Below are 17,668 nucleotides of genomic sequence, written 5' to 3'. Positions count from 1 at the left end.
GCCGCCCGCTCGAAACTACGCCTCCCGGCGTGCCCCGCGGCGCGACCAGCTCGCTCCGTACGGGTTCCATCCGCGAGGGCTGATGGGAGTTGAAGTCCAAGGGAGAGGGCGCCGCCTGTCGGCCGCGGCCGACAACGCGCGGGATGCCACCGCTCCCCGGGATCTGCGGACGCCCGTGGGTCATCCCTTTGGCAGCTCACAGCCCCGGGTTCCCTGGTTATTGACATCGAGCGATCAATCATTCTGGATTCGGGAAACTGGGGCACTTTCGAAGTTTGGCATTGGAGGTACCTCATGACTACGCAGAGGAAGCAGCCCGACGCAGAGCGATCCCAAAGCACACATTAAGATCCAACGGGGGGGGTGGTCCGAAAGCAAAATAATCTCTAGCTGTGCGCCGCATCCCCTCACTAAGTGTATTCCCAGTCTCCAGTTCAACGGCCACTGCGCCTTCTCTTTCCCCGCCGCATGCCCTGGGGAGAGGGACGCTGGATCATTGTTCGTGTACAACCGACACCCTCCGTGGCGCTCCGCACAGGTGGCCGCGGTTCCTGTAAAGCAGCCTCGGAGCAGCTCCTTTCGCCATCCCGCCCTCCACTCGCCGTGCGCTGGAAGCGGCACCCAATGGGGCGGCTGACACAATGTTTCCAAACACGGCGCTCCCCGCCTCCGCCTCCCCGCGGCAGCACGAAGGCTGCTCCTTCGCAACACAGCCGAGCCGCCAGGGCTGCCGGGAGCGGGGCGGAGGACAGCGGAGCCCCTTCCTGCAGCCCTCCCCGGATAGCCCTACAGGAAACAGCCCGAGCTCCCGGCACAGCCTCAGCCTGGCGGCCCCGGGACGGGATCGGAACGGGGGAGCGGAGGGGCGGGGCTACACAGAGACCCCGCCTCCCACCACGCTCACCAAGCGCGGCGGTTCCGCCGCCGGGGGGCGCGCGGGCGGCCCGTGCGCCACTCCCGTGAGGCTCCGCGGCGGCGGCGGCATTTAAACCGCGGCGGCCGTTGGGGGAGGCGTGTCACTGTCTCCTCGTTCCCCGGCGCTGGCGGGTTTGGATCGCCGCGGGATGAGGCCTCGGGGGGACAGGTCGGTGCTGGGCAGCCCCGCGGTGGCCGTGGAGTTCCCGGGAGCTGTGTGCCGGGGCAGCGGCTACCGCTTTGCCTGCGAGCTCCTGAAGCACGTCCTGCACCAGCGGAACCAGCTCCCGCTGCCCTACGAGCAGCTGGCCTACTTCTGCCGGCGGGCGGCCCAGGTGAGGGACGGCGGCCGCGGGGTCATCCCCACGCTCGGAGGCGGCCCCCGGGCCGGCAGATTAGGGGGGCCGTGGCGTTTGAGGTTTGCTTGCGAGCTCCTGTTCTCGCTCGGGGACTCGCACGGCAACGTGCTTGACTTTTAAAGTAAATTGCTTGTTGTGGCTGCATCCCTAAATGTTACCTCTTCTTTTCAAAACGAGGCAAAAGCACCGGTAAGTTCAGGCTGCTGGAGGTGCCGACAAATTGCTCTTAATTGATTGTTTCCTGCTTTCCGCTCAAAGTGTGTCGCTGTTTTGTTTGTTACTCTAAGCAAAACATCAAACAAACAAAATACTGTTAAGAGACTTCAGAGAGATGGCTGATCTTTGAAAGATGGGCTTCTAATTCCTGTTGGAATTCATCAGTAGTGCGATTTAGAGTCCAACTGAGTAGCTATGGATTGTGCTTTCGTGTTCCTCTTGCATCTCCTGATGTGGAGAGATGTCCGTCTTCCCCATGTGGGTACCTGTAGCTCTCAAAATGAACACAAACTGCTTGTCCCTTCACTGTCTGGGATGGGCCATGCTTTCTGCAGAGTATAATACATGTTCATAACTGTTGGGGTCTCTAGTTTGTCAGAATGACCCCCGAGAAAAGTTAGAAAGTCTCTTTTCCCAGCCTGGCGCTTGAAGAAGGAGTCAGGGCTCTTAATTTCTCCGTCTCAAGGTTGTTCATTGTATCTTATCTATAAAATTCTTTCTCCTGTCCTGCCAAGGTCCACTCAGCAGGACAGTCAGAGTCATTCTGCCTGCCCCCAGGGCAGTGTTATGTCTTTATACTAAAAGCTACGTATTCAATGTTTACAATTACTTTCCAGTCCCTATCACCTATGTTAGACAGTGAGCTTCTGCTCTAAACCAACCTAAAGTGCAACATCACAGCAGAAGATGGAGGCCAAGAAGAAGGAGAGGCTGGACACACCCAGATTCCTCCATCTTGCCCCCTGAACCCCCATTCTGAAAACCCTAAAATCTATTTTTTCACCTTTTGATAACTTCACTGTTATTCTACTCAAACTGTTGTGGCTTGCAGACCTTCATATAAAGGTTGGTAACTTGCTCCACGGGTCATAATCTAAACCACAGGCATTTTTGGGCTCTGTGCCAGGGTCCCTGAGAGACCCCTGGCAGGAGTCTTGGCTGCTCAGGACAGCTGGAGGGATGTCCTGGGTCCTGACACATAAACTAAATGTGTTAATGTGAATTTTTGTTTTTGAGGATGGAGATGGAATTGAGAAACCGCATTCCCTGGGCCTGGCAAGCAGAAAGTGCCAGCAGCTGCTGACGGAGCTGGAGGGATTGTTCCAGCACCTGGAAGTCATGTTTAGTCTGACGCTGGTTCCTCGGGTTCTTTTCCTACTTGGAGGCAACGTCATGAACCCCAAGGAGCTCTATGAACTGAATTTGGAGGGGTTCTGTGAGGGCTCTGCTGAAGAGAGCCTCCAGACTGCACCCTGTGTTCGTCAGCTCTTTCACCGCCTGTTTGTTGCTGATGTCTTCAGTGAACTCAAGGCTCTCCCTGTCACAGGCACTCTTGTCCTGGTCCAGGGCCACCGTGACTGTGGTGTTGAGTGGTTCCAGCCCAAGCTCAACTACCAAGTGCCGAGCCGAGGGAGGAAGCTGACTGTTAAGTTGTCCTGTGATGGAGACCTCCACGTTAGTGCCTCACCTCCACAGCAGCCAGCACCTGCTTGGGAGGACTATGTTTGGTTCCAAGCACCAGTGACCCTCAAAGGCTTTAGTGAATGAATGGTTTCCATAGAAATTTAACTGGAATATTGATTACTTTTTTTTTCTTTAGGTGTTAATTTTAGCAAATGTAACCATGTATTTTTGAACCATGTCTGTCTGAATTTTTTTTTTCTTCATGGTGTCTACTGCCTCCCTGGATCTTGGTGTGCTCCTCTATTGTTCTTATTTCCTGAGTTGTTGTTGAAGGCAAATCCACTTTAAGGCGCAGTTGCACACAGGTCCAGCGATTCTTTAGGGACCTGATCTGTGACTCAGGATGAATTAATGTGTTGGGAGTGAAATTTCCCTGCTGAGTGCTTGCTGAACTGGTACATACTGGATACATCCAATCTCCTCCTGAGTTTAATATGGCCGTTTTCTGATCCAGCATTTGCCATGTTACCCATAGGCTCTCTTAGGTGAAGTCACTTCCTGCAAAATAATTCTCTGAGAGGAAATCCTGCAGTCCTTAAAAGTTCCCCAGAGGAGGAAAACCAGTGGGCAAAACCTGAGCAGGGCACAGAAGTAACATTGTTGCAGAAGATTTATTTCCAGCTGGTAAAGAATGGGCAGGATGAAGGCAGGTCCTCTGCAAAGGGCTGGAGCTGCCAGGGCTACTGTGGAGATGGGCAGAGCTGCTTCCAGGGGCCCCTGGCAACCCTGCAAGCAACAGCCGACTGTGGTGTGTGCCCCCTTTGAGTAACTCAGGTGCTCTTAAGTGCTTGTCCAGCTATTTGATAAAATTACACTTTCCTATAATTCACTTTCTGTTCCTTAACATTCCAAAGTAAGACTTTTCAACTAAGAAAATTTTGTAGCTAGTGCTGTCTTGGAGATGGAAGGAGACTGGTACTGTGGAGGCAGGGTAGCAATAAGCAATTTTTTTTTTTTTTTTACTAATACTTGCCTAACAGCCCTGACAATTGGTTAGATATAAGATTAAAAGTAAGCAGTTTCTTTGCTAACCCTCTTCAGAGAAAGTTAGAAGTACTGCTGCAATAATGGAAGATTACTCTCACTCGAGGAAGAAATTTTGACTTAAATGTTTCTGAAATGCATAGAAATCAGGGGAATGTGATCAAGTTTAGCACTTGATCTTTACCTGCCAAATTCATGTTCTTAGACTGTATTACCTAGAATCAGAACTTGAGCCTGTTATTCTGGGCTGGTGTCTACTGCAGAACAGGACAAGGAGAGAAGCCCTGAGAGCAGTGTGTTAGAACTAGATATCTGCTGGAATTGTCTTCAGTCAGCTGGGCTGTTATCTGTGCTGTAATGAGCTTTTAGTAGCTTGAAATAACTCCATTGCATTTGAAGAGAAAGGTGAACCTACTGGTACTGAGGGTACTTGTTGTTACTGGTCAAAAATGCACAATGGGATGGTAAAAGTCCTTTGTGAAGAGGGTGAAGGTTGAAGTAACCCTCTATGCTTGGTGCATATTTTAACTTTGACCTTTTGGATAGAATAAGATGATAGAAGTAATAGGAACTTAATTTGAAATTTTTGAGCTTGGAGAACACTAGAGTGCCCTCTGCTGTAGTATCCATTAATATCGGCTTACAATGTGCAATAGCTGCTTCTTAAGCTTGTTATAAGCTTCTTCACTTCTTTGAGTGAAGAAAGCTGCCTATGTGCAGCTGCCCACTTGAATATGAAATCTCAGGTCTCTTGAAGGAAATATAACATGAATGTAGGAGTGTTTGTGCTCAGGAGATCAAAACCTTTTATGCTTCCACCAAAGCTGCTTGTAACACATGTTTAAAAATGCAGGTGCCCAAGGGTTTAAAGAGGCTTATAAACAGAAGCCTTGGCCAGTTCCTTTCACCTCTCTTCCTCAGATGAGTGCAATGTTACCGCAATAAACTGTTTACATATTCTGTTATACTTGAACTATGAACACAGCAATGACAGGGTGCTGGGAACAAAGGAATACAAGATGCTTTTTGGATGTTTTGTTTTTTTTTTTCCTTATGAAAACATTACAAATTGATTTAAAAATCAGTACTGTAATTATTATCAAAATAAAATGCTGGCTTCTATCTGTGATTACTTTGAGGGATTAAACAAATCCAGTCTAAGGTTCTGCCACTGGTAGAACCACTTGTTTCCATTCTATGCATATATTTCAGCTGCAGGCTCACAGCTGTTCCACTTTTTGGACAAATTGCATGATGTCTTGTGCCAGGAGCTTTGGTTCCTCAAAGGCAGCAAAATGCCCTCCACGTGGCATGTAAGTGTAAGTGATGATGTTCTTGTAGACCTGCTTTGCCCAGACACGTGGTACGTGTACAATCTCCTGAGGAAAAGCTGCAATCCCTGTGGGAACATATACTCCAACCCTAGAAGACATAAATTAATTGCATTGTTGAAACAAGTTCTGGGGGAAGCCTATAAAAACCTGTCTCTGGGAACACATTCAGCTGGAAAAGTTTCCCTGCTTTGTGCAGTGCACCTCCTGGTCTGTACTCCATGAGGGGCTTCATTTTTGTTCAGATATCATTGAGTTTTAGAAGATGATATCTGTAGAGGTGCAAAGTAGAGCCAAGTTTGCATGCAGGTTGATCTTGAAATGTTTCCCATCTTTGAGTTTTTGTAAGCTGCAGTGTTGTGTTATGTGACAAGATGCAGTACCCCTCTGAGAAATGACCCAGCTCCTGTTTGCTTTAGAATATGATACCAAATGCACAACAGATGACCCTCTGGAGAGGAAAGGGGTTGGTTCAGTCCACCAAGAAAAAGACTCCCCCACTTGTTTAGATGATCAGTTACTTGGAGAAGTCTGCTCAGCAACATATTGTGGTCAGCCTGTCTTAGCATTATCTTAATGTACCAGCTATCACGAGGTACTGGGTTTCAAGTACTGCTCTCCAAGTTGCTACCCCAGGTTTGTGCTTAACTATTGCAGTTCTTAGCTTATCCTCCAGCAAGCAGTAACCTTCCTAATTCAGTTTATACTTCTCTCTTAGGATTGCCCATGATCTCCTGTTATGTTTTCACTGAACTGGGCTACAAGTCACATTTGTTTGGTGAATAAATATGTAGACTTGTATTTTGAACACAAGGCTTTGCTTGGTACTTTGATAAGTCTTTTGCATTGTATTGGCTGCAAGCTACCTTGTGTGCATTATAGGTTCAAAAGAAAAGTGACCCTTAACTATATTTATCAAAAGCAAGTAAGAATTTGGACTTTCATTTTTCTCAGAACTAATTAAATGTGCTGTTGTAAGTGATCTAACTGTTGACGCAGGTAAATGTTTCAACCTCATTTGCAAATCTGCCTTGCAGCTTGCCATAGAATTACCTGTCATGAATTCTTGGGTCCTTAGAAAAGTTTTCCTTGTAGTATCTCATTGAGGACACAATGGAGGATGTCACCCAATAAATCATCACATTGGTCAAAAGCTCATCAAGAGAGTATTTGCTGTTGAGAGAGAGAGAGGAAGAAATTTAACTGGAAGCTATTCCTCAGTGCTCTGTGCTGGGCTTGTGCCCTGAAGAACTGCTGTCCCTCCTAATCTCCACTTATTTTCAAGCAGCAGATTAGTTGCCACCTGTGTGTTCAAAGCAAAACTGCCTGGTTCTAAAGCAGTAGTGTGCAGGCAGTCTGCTGTAAGTTTAAACTAGTGCTTGTCCTGTCAGTCTTTCCTCCTTAAATTTCAGCTTTGACAGTCCAGTATTTTACCTGTATCCTCATATTAGTTCCCACCACTCATTCTTTTAATGAGGCTTCTCACAGAATAACATCATGACCTGACATCTTACCTTTCCAAGCCTCCATCATCTTTATGCAGAAATGATTTGTCTGTCCAGGTTGAGAATTTCTCCATAATATATGCAGCAAGCCCCACTGGGGAGTCGTTCAGTCCACACCCTAAGCGAAGAGAGAAGAGCTGTTGCAGTTGCCTGGCACTGCAATACTTCAGTGCAAGTTAAACTGGACTTTCATGAAGAGTTCAGAGTTTTCTAGAGAATTCAGTGGAGAGTCTGTATTTATCTCTCCCTCATAGTACTTTATTTGTGACAAATTCCCTGCAGAGGAATTCTGGCTGTATCTGAAGGCACTACAAATTCAGATAATTCCTATACAAAAGAAGCTGGAAGCTAAGGAAGTTCCATTGGCTTCTTAGTGATGTGTGGCAGAAGGAGCAAATTCTGATGTAAAGAGATGGCACTCTGAAAAGAAATTTCAGATTAAATATTTGAGAGCATTATTGTGCTTAGGATGGGATGTATTCTGTTTCTAAAATATGATTATGAAACAGGGCTAACAGGAATGCAACAGATTCAGAATATCATGGATATAATGGATTCTCTGGTTTTGCTTTTTGTTTTTTTGGTTTTTTTTAGAGTTTGCGAAATTGCCTTAATCTTTGATCCAGCTGATTTTTGAGAGCACTACCCTTGAATCATGGATTTTCTCACATGGGAGCAGCCAAACTTGAACCCATTTGAACTGTGACTTTCTTGAACTGCTTTGAACTTTGTTGATATCAGTTTTTATTGGCTGGTTTTATCAACCAGTCATTTATAAACCAAAGTTTGGATAACTGTCAATTTCACATCTAATTATTAACTTTTATTCCTAGAGAAGTTTGGATCTTGTATAAGTGTCAGCACAGATTTTTGTGATTCTCTCCCTCTCCTGGAACTTGTGGATTTATTCCTGTACTTGGATTCTCACATTGACTAATTTCAATCCTTTTCTTAAGGCAGTTCAATTTCTTAAGAATGCTGGGGAAGGAGTCTCAACAAAATATTTTTGGAAATGATAAAAGTTCCATTAGTGGATCTGCAGCTGTTTGATTCTGCCAGAGCTCTGATTCTTGAAGCATGTTTTCCCTGTGATATTATTCCCTGTGAACCAATTCTCCTTCTTTAAACAATTCTGTCAGCTTCCTGGTCAGAGACTAGACATACTAATCTTCATTTTTCTGTGGATACCTATAGGTTTTGGCCCTTAAAAACACCCAAGCAACCAGAAACACCACCACCACAACTCTCCCCCACCTGTTATATTGTTTATCTCATTTGATTTCCTTGGGTTTGAAATCTCTTCAAGCAATAATCTAGGCATTCACTGACATTCCACTTTGAACTGCTTCTTCTTCTCCTTTGGTGAATTGCTGGGATGGGGGGCTGTTTGTTCTCTGGTCTCCAAATCTGACACCAGCCTGAGACAGCTCTGCTGTCTTTCCTGATGAGGGATTATTTCAATAAAACAATACCCCAGAATCCTTTCTACTGGGGACTGATGCAAGGAGATCCTTTAAGCATTATGAAATGGTCATATCTTTTCCTCACAGTCCTTATCCACTGGCCCCAGGACGTCAGCATTCTGGCTTTTCAGGTGTTTGAGCTTTGTCTACGTATTTGTAACTTTCACATTGCACCTCTTTGCTTGTGATATTTTTCTTGTTTTCAGCCCCATTTACTACTCAAATCTTCAATTTCAGAACCCTGTGTTTTACTTTTGAGAGACTCTATGGAAATGGATTAATTCTCAAGGAAAGTGGTGTGCTGTTTAAAAGACCTTGAAAAGATATACTTGAAATCTCCATCTTTTTTTGAGTGGTTTCTTTTAGCTTCATTTTATACAGTTCTTGTCCCCATAAACTCATTACCCCCATGAGTCTTGCACTCAAGTCACCAGAACTCATTGCTTCTCAAATTTGGCTGGCCTTGGTTTTCATGTACCACAAGTGAATAGTGTACCATGTTCACAGGGATACAGAGAAGGTACATTACCTGCAGTGTCTGGTTTGGTGGCTTGGATGTGTAAGTACCCAGACTCTCGTAGGACATCCAATATGTTCTTCTGCACGAAAGGGTAGAGACGTCGAGCATCTTCCCTACTGAAGCCTACAAGCCATGGTACATAAGCCCCAATCATCGTACAGATCATCTTTCCCAAGCCTCGTGCGGTGATGAAAACAAGATTCAGATGAAGCCCTTTCACAGACCTAAAAATAAGTTAAGGAATAGAGGGTTATATCAAGCCATTTTCTGTCTCCAAGTTTTCTAGAAAACAAGTCTGACTGCAGCTGTGAGATAAACACTGGACTGAATCAAATACACAAAGCCTTTCAGGTTCATCATGATTTAAAAAAAAAATTCAATACAAAGCATATGAATGCAGTTGAATATGCAGGATGGGGTTGTTCCTGAAGGAAACAGAGCATAAGGGCTTGAGAAGCAGGGCAAACAGAAGGTAGGACTATGGAGCCAGAAGGTAGGGTAGGAACTGGAGGCAGCTTTTCTGCACTGATTTCCTTTGCTACTTACTGTGGCAGCATCTGGGCCATGTTAGTGGTAATGCGAGATCCCCAGTCCCCTCCCTGTACATAGTATTCCTTGAAGCCCAATCTGTTCATCAGCTTATGAAATATCCGAGCAGTTGCTATGGAGTCAAACCCTGTAGTTGAAGGGAAAAACACAGGAGAACTGTTGGTCCCAGTGTTCCTCCCCTGGCCAAAGACTGTGACCTGACTGAGGCACGTGTGTGGGGGGGGTGTGTGGGAAGGGACAGTGTGCAATGCTGCTCTGCCTCACTCCTTGGAAAGAAAGTGAACACAAGATGAAAGAAATTCAATGGAAAATGAAATCCGACCTGACTTCCAGTATTGCAAATCTCCACAGCCAGCCCCAAAGCCTCAGCCACATGGTCCTTAGTGAAGAGCCAGGCATTTGCACTACAAATTGCAGTGCCCAGGGGTGCCTGGGATGGTTGAGGTGTTTGTTACTCCAAAAACTGCAATTCCAACAGAGCCTTTTCATTGCTTACCTTTCTGGTGAGAGGCCTCTGAGAAACCGTATCCTGGGATGGAGGGGCAGATGACCTCAAACACCACATCACCTTCATTCAGGCCGTACTTGGCTGGCTCCGTGAGCAGAGGGATGATCTTGTAGAACTCATAGAAGGAGCCAGGCCAGCCATGGACCATCAGCAGAGGTCGAACAGCTTGACCATGAGGAACATAGGATGGCTTCACATGGATAAAATGGATATCAATCCCTGCCACATATCCAAGAAAGAAAGAAAAATTAAAGCTCTGGGACCACAGTTTCTGCTCTGCATTCTGTAGAAGGAGGGAGGCAAAACTATAATTAGAATCTGGATCAGAAGTTCCACAATCAGCCCACTGCAAGAAGATGCCTGGCTGAAAGGGAATGCCTGGCATAGTATCAGTTGTCTCATCTTTTACATACAGACAGAGATACTGACCCCATCCACAGATATTGGGGTCACTGGAGATTAGCATCCATCTCCTGAGACACTGGACTCATAGTATATAAGTAACACCTGCACTTGAATGTATACCACAATGGGGATAAGATACATGCAAAAACATTACAGTAGTTAAAAGAGAAACATGAAAAAGGGCATGATAGAAGGCTAACATAGAGATCAATTATGTAAAGCCTTTCTACCCTAATCTAGAGATCATTTATGTAAAGTCTGGCTAAGCTCACTTTGCTAAACTACTGTGTGGTGGGGAGGGATATTCCAGCCTCAGTGTGGCTAAATTTCACAGTTTTCAAAAGTGGCTTCAAGGCAATCACTGAAGAGCACCTCATCGTTAGTCAGCATGGGTTAGCCAGATGAAGCCCATCTTGAAGCAGACCTAATCTTATTGCCACTGTGTAATGGTCTTAATCCCTACAAGGTTATTAATAATAGAGCCTCCACTAGTTGTATTTCACTTGTATCACGAAGCCGTTATGCATAGGTTATCTCAAATATTGTCATGTTTTACATCTCCCCCTTCTTGCTGTGCATTTCTGAGTGTGACCTGCTCAAAGCACAGAGGCCCCCTCACCTTCAATGGTGGTGTGGAAGTGGGGGTATTTGTTCAGCACTTCCACTTGCTTGCGCCAGTCAAACTGATTCCTCCAGTAGGCCACCACCTTCTGCAGGTAGCTGGAGTTGAAGCCGTAGTGGAAGGCGGCTCCTTCCACGTGTGGTGTGAAGCGGAACCGATCCAGGCGCTGGTGCAGATCCTGTGGAAGGAAGCCCTTCTTGCCAGGCTGGCCAGCTGCTGCCATGTGCTCTATGCCAGGGCAGGCACAGACAGGCTCTCCTGGCTCTGCTGGCTTTTGTATTGCTCCCTGGGACACCACAAGCCCTCCTGAAGTAGTGCCATACTCTAACTGACCACCTGATATTGTTTGTATGTGGAATACAATTTTCTACAGGTTACAAGTTCCCCATGGGCACCAAGGAATACTAGATCCTACTCCTGGCTTGCTGCTAACTCACTTAGGGTTTTTGGTGTTAGGAGCTTGGCAGCACTGCTGGCTGGGAGAATAAGAATCTCACCTTGAGCTGCTGGCTGCTGCTTGGTCAGATAATTAGAGACAGGCACACAGGGATGGAGGACCTATGACTCAGTCAAGATACCATCCCTCTTCAACCTTACAGTCCTTTCCTCTGTGGAAGCCCCTCAGTCCTGCCCTACTGGTGTCACTGCTGTCCCAATGCCCTTCTGCCCTGCTCCACCATCCACAGATTCACTGCCAAAGTCAGCTGCTCAAAGCGTGGCCTTTCTGCAGGAGAAGCCCCAGCTTGCACAGAGGGGATGCTGTCCCAGAAAGTCTTTAGGGGACATTGCAAGGGACGAGAGCTCAAATCCCCTTTGTAAAGAATGGTGAGCCAGAGCATCATCTAATGTAGCTGGGTAGCTGCCCTGGCACATGGAAGTGCCCTGCTGTCAGCCCCAAGGCATCACCTCAAGGCAGTGAGGTGGGTGATGGCCTGCCTCCCCTTGCAGCTTTCTGCCCCTCCTTACCCCCCAGCCAGCTGTACCTCGATTTCTTTGTCAGATGTTTCGATCTTGAAGGGACGGATGCTTGTGTCTTCTTTCCCTTTGGGGGGCCTTTCGCCTGCGCCCCACCACCCATCGCCCATGTCAATAGTCTTGGTCTTGCGTCCAGATCTGAGCCAGTAGAGCAGCATCCCTCCAACCCCCAGGGCGGCCGCAGGGATCAGGACTGCATTCTTCTGAGAATAGTCAAAAGGCCTGGGGAGGCACAAAATTGCTTGTGTTCAACAACAGCAGTGTCAAAGGGAGTTATGCTGAGGCTTGTTTGCACATCCATAGGGACTGAGCTGGGACAAATGCCTCCAAATCCCAGACAGTCAGCAGGGACTGGGCATTTCTGTTATTTTTGAAGATCACAGGTAAGATTTGGGGAATAGTTCTATCTATCAAGGCTTCTTAGGGGTCTCAAGCCCTTGCTGATCAGGACTTGCTGATCACAAGTCTTCCTTGTCCCTTTCCTAGTGAACCAGGATGCCCAGGGGAACAAAGTTCAATAGGATACGGGCCAAGTTACTTTGAGGCAGGTACTGCAGTGAATGAGACAGTAGCAGCTGGACTTGTCCAGGAATAAAAACTGCATGGGCAGAGTGGGCTGAGGAGCAGGAGGAGAGATAAAAGTCTTCAGCTGCTGAAGAGAGCTGGATGTGCTGGACATGCTCCTCTTGCCAGTGCTTCATACACAGCTCCCCTACAGATTCAATTATCTCTTAGGGCAATCCTGGCTCTCCCCTGTAGCTCTCAAGTAAGGAGTGTCTGCTGGTGTCCCTGTTTCAGTTCTGAACAGCAAGGTGTCATGCTTGAGGTGTGGGAGCCAAGCTGCCAGAGCTGGAGCTGACAGACATGCAGTCCTAAATGCAGTGTACCTTCCCACCCCTCTGACTAGTGTTTCAAGTTCCCCAGCTCCCCTTGGGGATTAGTAGAGATGTCTGGGGCTCCTGCAGGGGGCTGCAAGAGGGCTGTGAATGAAGATTTTGTTGCTGCTGTCATCCAGAGTACAGAAGGGACGACAGTGCCCAATCAGGGCACTGACCAAAAGAGGAGAGCGCAGCACAGAACAGCTATTCCACTCACCGGATCCGGGACATGACGCTCTCCCTACAAAAGGGGAAAAAACAGAAAGATCTTTACAGTCTGATAGTGTTGTCCTATTCCAACCCTTCAGGGTGGTGCAAAGAATGTCCCCTGCCAGCACCACTCATTGCCCAGGGATGTGATCACAAGCTCTTTAGCCACCTGGCAACATCTGCCATTATTTTTTGAACTCTTTGGATAGGATGGGCAGAGAGGGGCTCGCCAAGCGCTGCCTCTGTACAAAGAGACAGTGTTTCTGGGCTGTGCTTCAGCTAGATAATTTGTTGCCATAATATTCCCTCCTGCAGTACAATTTAGATGAAAGGCACTAAATAGCTGCATAGGTGTCCTTGCAGTGGTTCATCCTGTGAGCAGCTGTGTAGCTTCCAGCCAAGAAAATCGTTTACTTTGATTGCTGTGTTGCAATAGGTGCACAGCCTCAGCAGGGCAATTCCAAGCTCCAGGGATGTTCTGCTCCCAGCCATATGGTGCTGATCGTGCTGCAGGGCTGGCACCAGCAGAAGCTTTTGGACCCTTCCCTGTCCAGAGTTTAAGGAAATGCTGTACCTTTGACACTTCTAGCTACTCCTGACTTTAGGTTTTCCTTGTCTGCTAGGAAAAGAAAGTATCCTCCTCGGTTCCCTTTAAGCCTAATAGCTTCTGGTACAAAAGCACAGTCTAAAATCTAGCAACAATAGAAGCAAGTCTTGTTACTCTGCCTTGTGGAACGCAGCTACATTAGGGAGTTCTTTGGTACAATAATTATAGTACTTTTAGAAAGCAAACCAAAACAAATGCCAAAAAGGAAAAAGACTTGCTAATCCATGAAAAACCAATTCCACTGTGTGTTTGTTATCACCTAGAATTGTTTCCCCCTGCTGTCTGAAGCGCAGAATCTGGAGCCTCTACTGGATATCTCAGTAATCTCCAAGGCAATTTGCTCACACTTGCTGAAACAGCCTACGCGTAGTTTTTTGGGGTTTTTTCCCCTTAAATCACTTCCAGGCATGGAAGAACAGGGCTCCTAAGAACAAGCAGCTTATGCAACAGGTAGGAATATCCCCCTACACTTACATCCGGGAGGTTGGTGAGCAGAGGGGTGAAAGCAGCTATCAAGGCAGTAGCACAAACCCCGCGCTGCCAACAAAGCAAGGCTGTCCCAGAAGCAGCTCTCTAAGCGACACAAACAAGGCTCAGCGGATCAACACCTCCTCCGCACTCGTGCTCAGGAGATCTCAGCTCCTGCTCCCACTCTCCCACGACCTGGTGACCCTCCCGGGGCTTTCACGCACCCCAAGCGCCGGGAGCCCAGTGGGGAATCCCTGCTCCCGTGCCGAGGAGATCTCACCATGCGTTTGGAAGGCTCTCCCGCCACATGTCTGCTGCTCCTTGCCTGGCCGCTGCTCCGACACAGTCCCAGCTTCTCCTCTCCGGCTCTCTCTTCCGCAGTGACGTTTTCTCGGGGACAACGCAAACTACATCGTCCCTCAGTGCCACCTATGGCCCGAGTGTGCAGCTGCAGACGGAGCCGGACACAGGCCGAGCCCTGCGCGCAGCAGGAGCAGCCCTGCGCTCCAGTGCCGCCTGGATGCGGCAGTGCCGCCTGGATGCCGAGCGCACCGGGAGCTCCCCTGCCGAGCCTGCCCTGAGCTCCCCGGCTCGGGCTGTGGCAGCACCGCGTCCTCACAGCAAAGGCCAGCTGGGTTATACAGCCCCTACAAAGCCCTGTAGGGGGAACTTCAGCCAGCAGCCTGAGGGAAGGGATTCTTCACTCTCCTCAGCGCTCCTGAGACCACACCTGGATTGCCGCGGCCGCTTCTGGCCTTGCTGGTAGAAGACGGACTGGAGAGGGCCCGGCCTTGGGGCTGCAGGGCCACCAAGCTGCTGGCTGGGACATGTGGTGTATGAGGAAGGTGAAAAAGCATCTTCATCCTGGAGAGGAAAGAGTAAAGGGTGGGATCTTATTGCTGTCTACAGTTAACCAATGGAAAGCTGAGGGAAAATGGACCCAGAGTCATCCTGGAGAAGCAGCAGGTGAAGGACAAAATGCAAGACCCAAATTGTAACAAGAGAAGTTAAGGTTAGATATGAGGAGAAATTAGTCCTCCACCGAGATATTCAGATGAGGATGTGGGATTTTCACCCTTGAGGGCATTCCAAATTTGACAGGAACAAGGCACTGAGCAACCTGACAGAGCTGAACCTGTTCTGAGCAGGTGTTGGCATGAGCTCACCTCCAGGTGTCCCTTGCAACCTGTGTATTGCTTGGCTGCATTCCAGGTGCACCCATGATTTGCAGCAGCCAAAACATAAAGGAAAAGTTATATTTTTAATTTTCTACAGAAATCAATGCTATGTTTTAGTTCAGGTGCCGAGATTTCATTTTCCTTGTGGTTGGTAAAATAGTCCTGGATAAAGGCTTCTCTTTCATAGGAAATTGACAACTTGGGTGAATGAGAGTTCAAAGCCTAAGGAGTACTGGCTGGGGGGAGAGTGACCGGAAGAGCAGTATGGAAAAAAGAATACATAGATGAAAGTGGAAGGTGAATCACGGACATATTATGCACCATACTCAGTATTTTGCCTTTTACATTTTCAACAAAAACATGTACTTTGGTAAGGACTATTCTCCTTGCTTCCACGAGTAGCAGGGCAGTAGAAGGGAGATTGTCACCAGGGTTTTATTTGCTTACAGTCAAGAAAGAATGATATTCACCCTTCTGTTACTTTGTTCTGCCTCTCAGAACCCTCTAGTTAAAGATTCTTTTCCACTGTGCTATCTCTGTTATTAAGCTTCCAAATAAAACACATTATTGGAAGCCTTTATAAACAAAAGAGAGAATTACAAGCGCAGGAGGAATGAAAATGAACCACAGCTTTCTAGTTTTTTTATGTTGACAGCTTATGTTCACATACCAGCATCTAGAAAAAGAAGCATTTACACTGCATAAAATCCACAATAAACCCGTGGGTTTCCTAAATCAAAATATTGTTAAATCAAACATTTGTGATGTAACTAAGTAGTGACTCATGTATATACCTTCAGTTATTTACCAATGTTTATGAATCCAGTCCCCGTGGCAGTGGCAAAAAGCAGGTGAAACACTACCAAGACCTCCACAATCGGGGGAGTCAACAATGGTTCAAAATTAAATGTTTACTAAATTCTTCCACATGAACAGTTACCTCTGATTATCCAGCCAGCTACTAGGGCTGATGATTGCTACCTCTTGGTGCCAACTTGCTCCCATTTTGTTGTTTTTACTGCAACCCTTGAGTACTGTGCAGCCTGTCTGCCCCTCCTTGCAGCACAGTGCAGCAACTCTGAAACTGCTCATACCCGGGTGTCCTTTCTGCTGCAACTTCTGTGACTTCCCTGGCTTCAGGACATGAATTTGGATTTGAACAACCACATTGCCATCAGGATGTGTCATGGATGGCATTGGATGCAAATATTTCAGATGTGAAGGGCCACCATTACTGCCTTCCGCCACGAACCGTGGTCACTTTGCCATCATTGCTCACAGCGCCTCTCATTCAGAGGTGCCATGTGAAGCTTGACTGGCTACTGACCAGTTTGGGATGGTCAGCTTCTGTGCAGAGTAGCACTTTAGATGTGCATAGGCACTCTCCAAGCCATTTTCATTCAAACAGCCCATAGGAATTTTTTAGCATGTGGTTGATTTCTCATTATTGATTTTATAATCATTATGTGCCCTTGGACATTCACACTCAGCCCTGCCCTATTGTTAAGGAATTGGCATACCAAACCACAGAGCTGAAGGTGATAATACCACACCCTGCAACAGAATTGGTTAAGTTACAAGGACAGAGACTTTTTGAAAATTTTACTGGGGAAATGAAATAAAGCTTTTTGAAGAGAAAGCACATGGAAAAGGACTCTAGTATTTTAAGTATACTGTTTCATACTGTTACATGAAAAATTTAAGCTTGTTAGAGGGGGGAGAACTGATCCCTCTCCCTGCTCCAACATGTGATGAAAGTACTGGGAGTGTGTGGGAAGTGGTGGGCTTCCTAACAGTGCCCAAGAAGGAGCTGATACCCTGTCGGCCTTCTCCCAAATTATTGTTATTCATTCCAAAATTTAGAGATCAGGCCCAAGACAAAAAAACTTTCAGAACCACCCCCAGCTTACAAGTTCAAGTATCAAACATAGTTGTGTAGATTATCTAATATTAGATAATGTTAAACTTCACAGAAGGAAAGTGTCACCTCCAAGAACACACTGGAAATCATGGATGATCCGCTTGACTCCCTGTGTGCTGAAAGATTGCGGCATGCATTTCCTCCCCAGACTCAAGAGCGCCAAGAGCTGCTGGAGGGAATGAACTTCATAAAGGGATATTAACTAGATTTATGAATAGCAGCTGCCCCTTACAGGAGTTTCAGCATGCTTTCCTCTTCATTCCTTTCTTTTCTATTCACTAGATGGGAGCAGGAGAGGAAAGGTCCCAGTGGTGGTTCTGGTCTGTTGTACTGAGATATGGGGTGGCTGTCAGAGACTGGATGAGCTGAGTGTCTCAAACCAATGCTGGTGTGTGTGTGGTTGAGCATAGGTCAGGCCTTGCTTCTGGTGAGTGCCCCACCCCCAGACACCCAGCCTGGCTGAGCTGTCAATCAATCAATCAATCAATCAATCAATCAGTCAATCACTAGAGGCTGTACTAACCCAGCTCCTGATTCTTTCCAGCTATAGACAGGGAAGGATTAAAAGAAAGATTTAAGTTGGAGAGCCA

General features: G+C 47.0%; 2 protein-coding genes across 2 annotated transcripts; one reads left to right on the top strand and one right to left on the bottom strand.

Annotated features, from left to right (window-relative positions):
- Positions 1-1,064: 1,064 nt before the first annotated feature.
- On the top strand, positions 1,065-3,314 carry MAD2L1BP (MAD2L1 binding protein; the record flags this gene model as incomplete). Its single annotated transcript, XM_084201620.1, has 2 exons — positions 1,065-1,250; positions 2,508-3,314. The coding sequence occupies 2 exons, from the start codon at positions 1,065-1,067 to the stop codon at positions 3,036-3,038; spliced, it is 717 nt and encodes a 238-aa protein (XP_084057746.1). The 3' UTR covers positions 3,039-3,314.
- Positions 3,315-4,948: 1,634 nt separating this feature from the next.
- Positions 4,949-14,367, bottom strand: LOC311152110 (epoxide hydrolase 1-like). The gene is made up of 10 exons (XM_084202938.1): positions 14,260-14,367; positions 12,912-12,935; positions 11,825-12,038; positions 10,839-11,019; positions 9,803-10,033; positions 9,304-9,433; positions 8,767-8,981; positions 6,784-6,892; positions 6,323-6,442; positions 4,949-5,360 (listed from the first exon to the last, which is right to left on the bottom strand). The coding sequence occupies exons 1-10, from the start codon at positions 14,286-14,288 to the stop codon at positions 5,159-5,161; spliced, it is 1,455 nt and encodes a 484-aa protein (XP_084059064.1). The 5' UTR covers positions 14,289-14,367; the 3' UTR covers positions 4,949-5,158.
- Between the last annotated feature and the right edge of the window lie 3,301 nt (positions 14,368-17,668).

This window comes from Fringilla coelebs (genome assembly GCF_963513975.1).
Source record: "Fringilla coelebs genome assembly, chromosome: 3".
NCBI classification, from domain to species: Eukaryota; Metazoa; Chordata; class Aves; order Passeriformes; family Fringillidae; genus Fringilla; species Fringilla coelebs.
The sequence above is the reverse complement of the archived record's forward strand: the minus strand, read 5'-3'. Positions and strand labels throughout refer to the sequence as shown.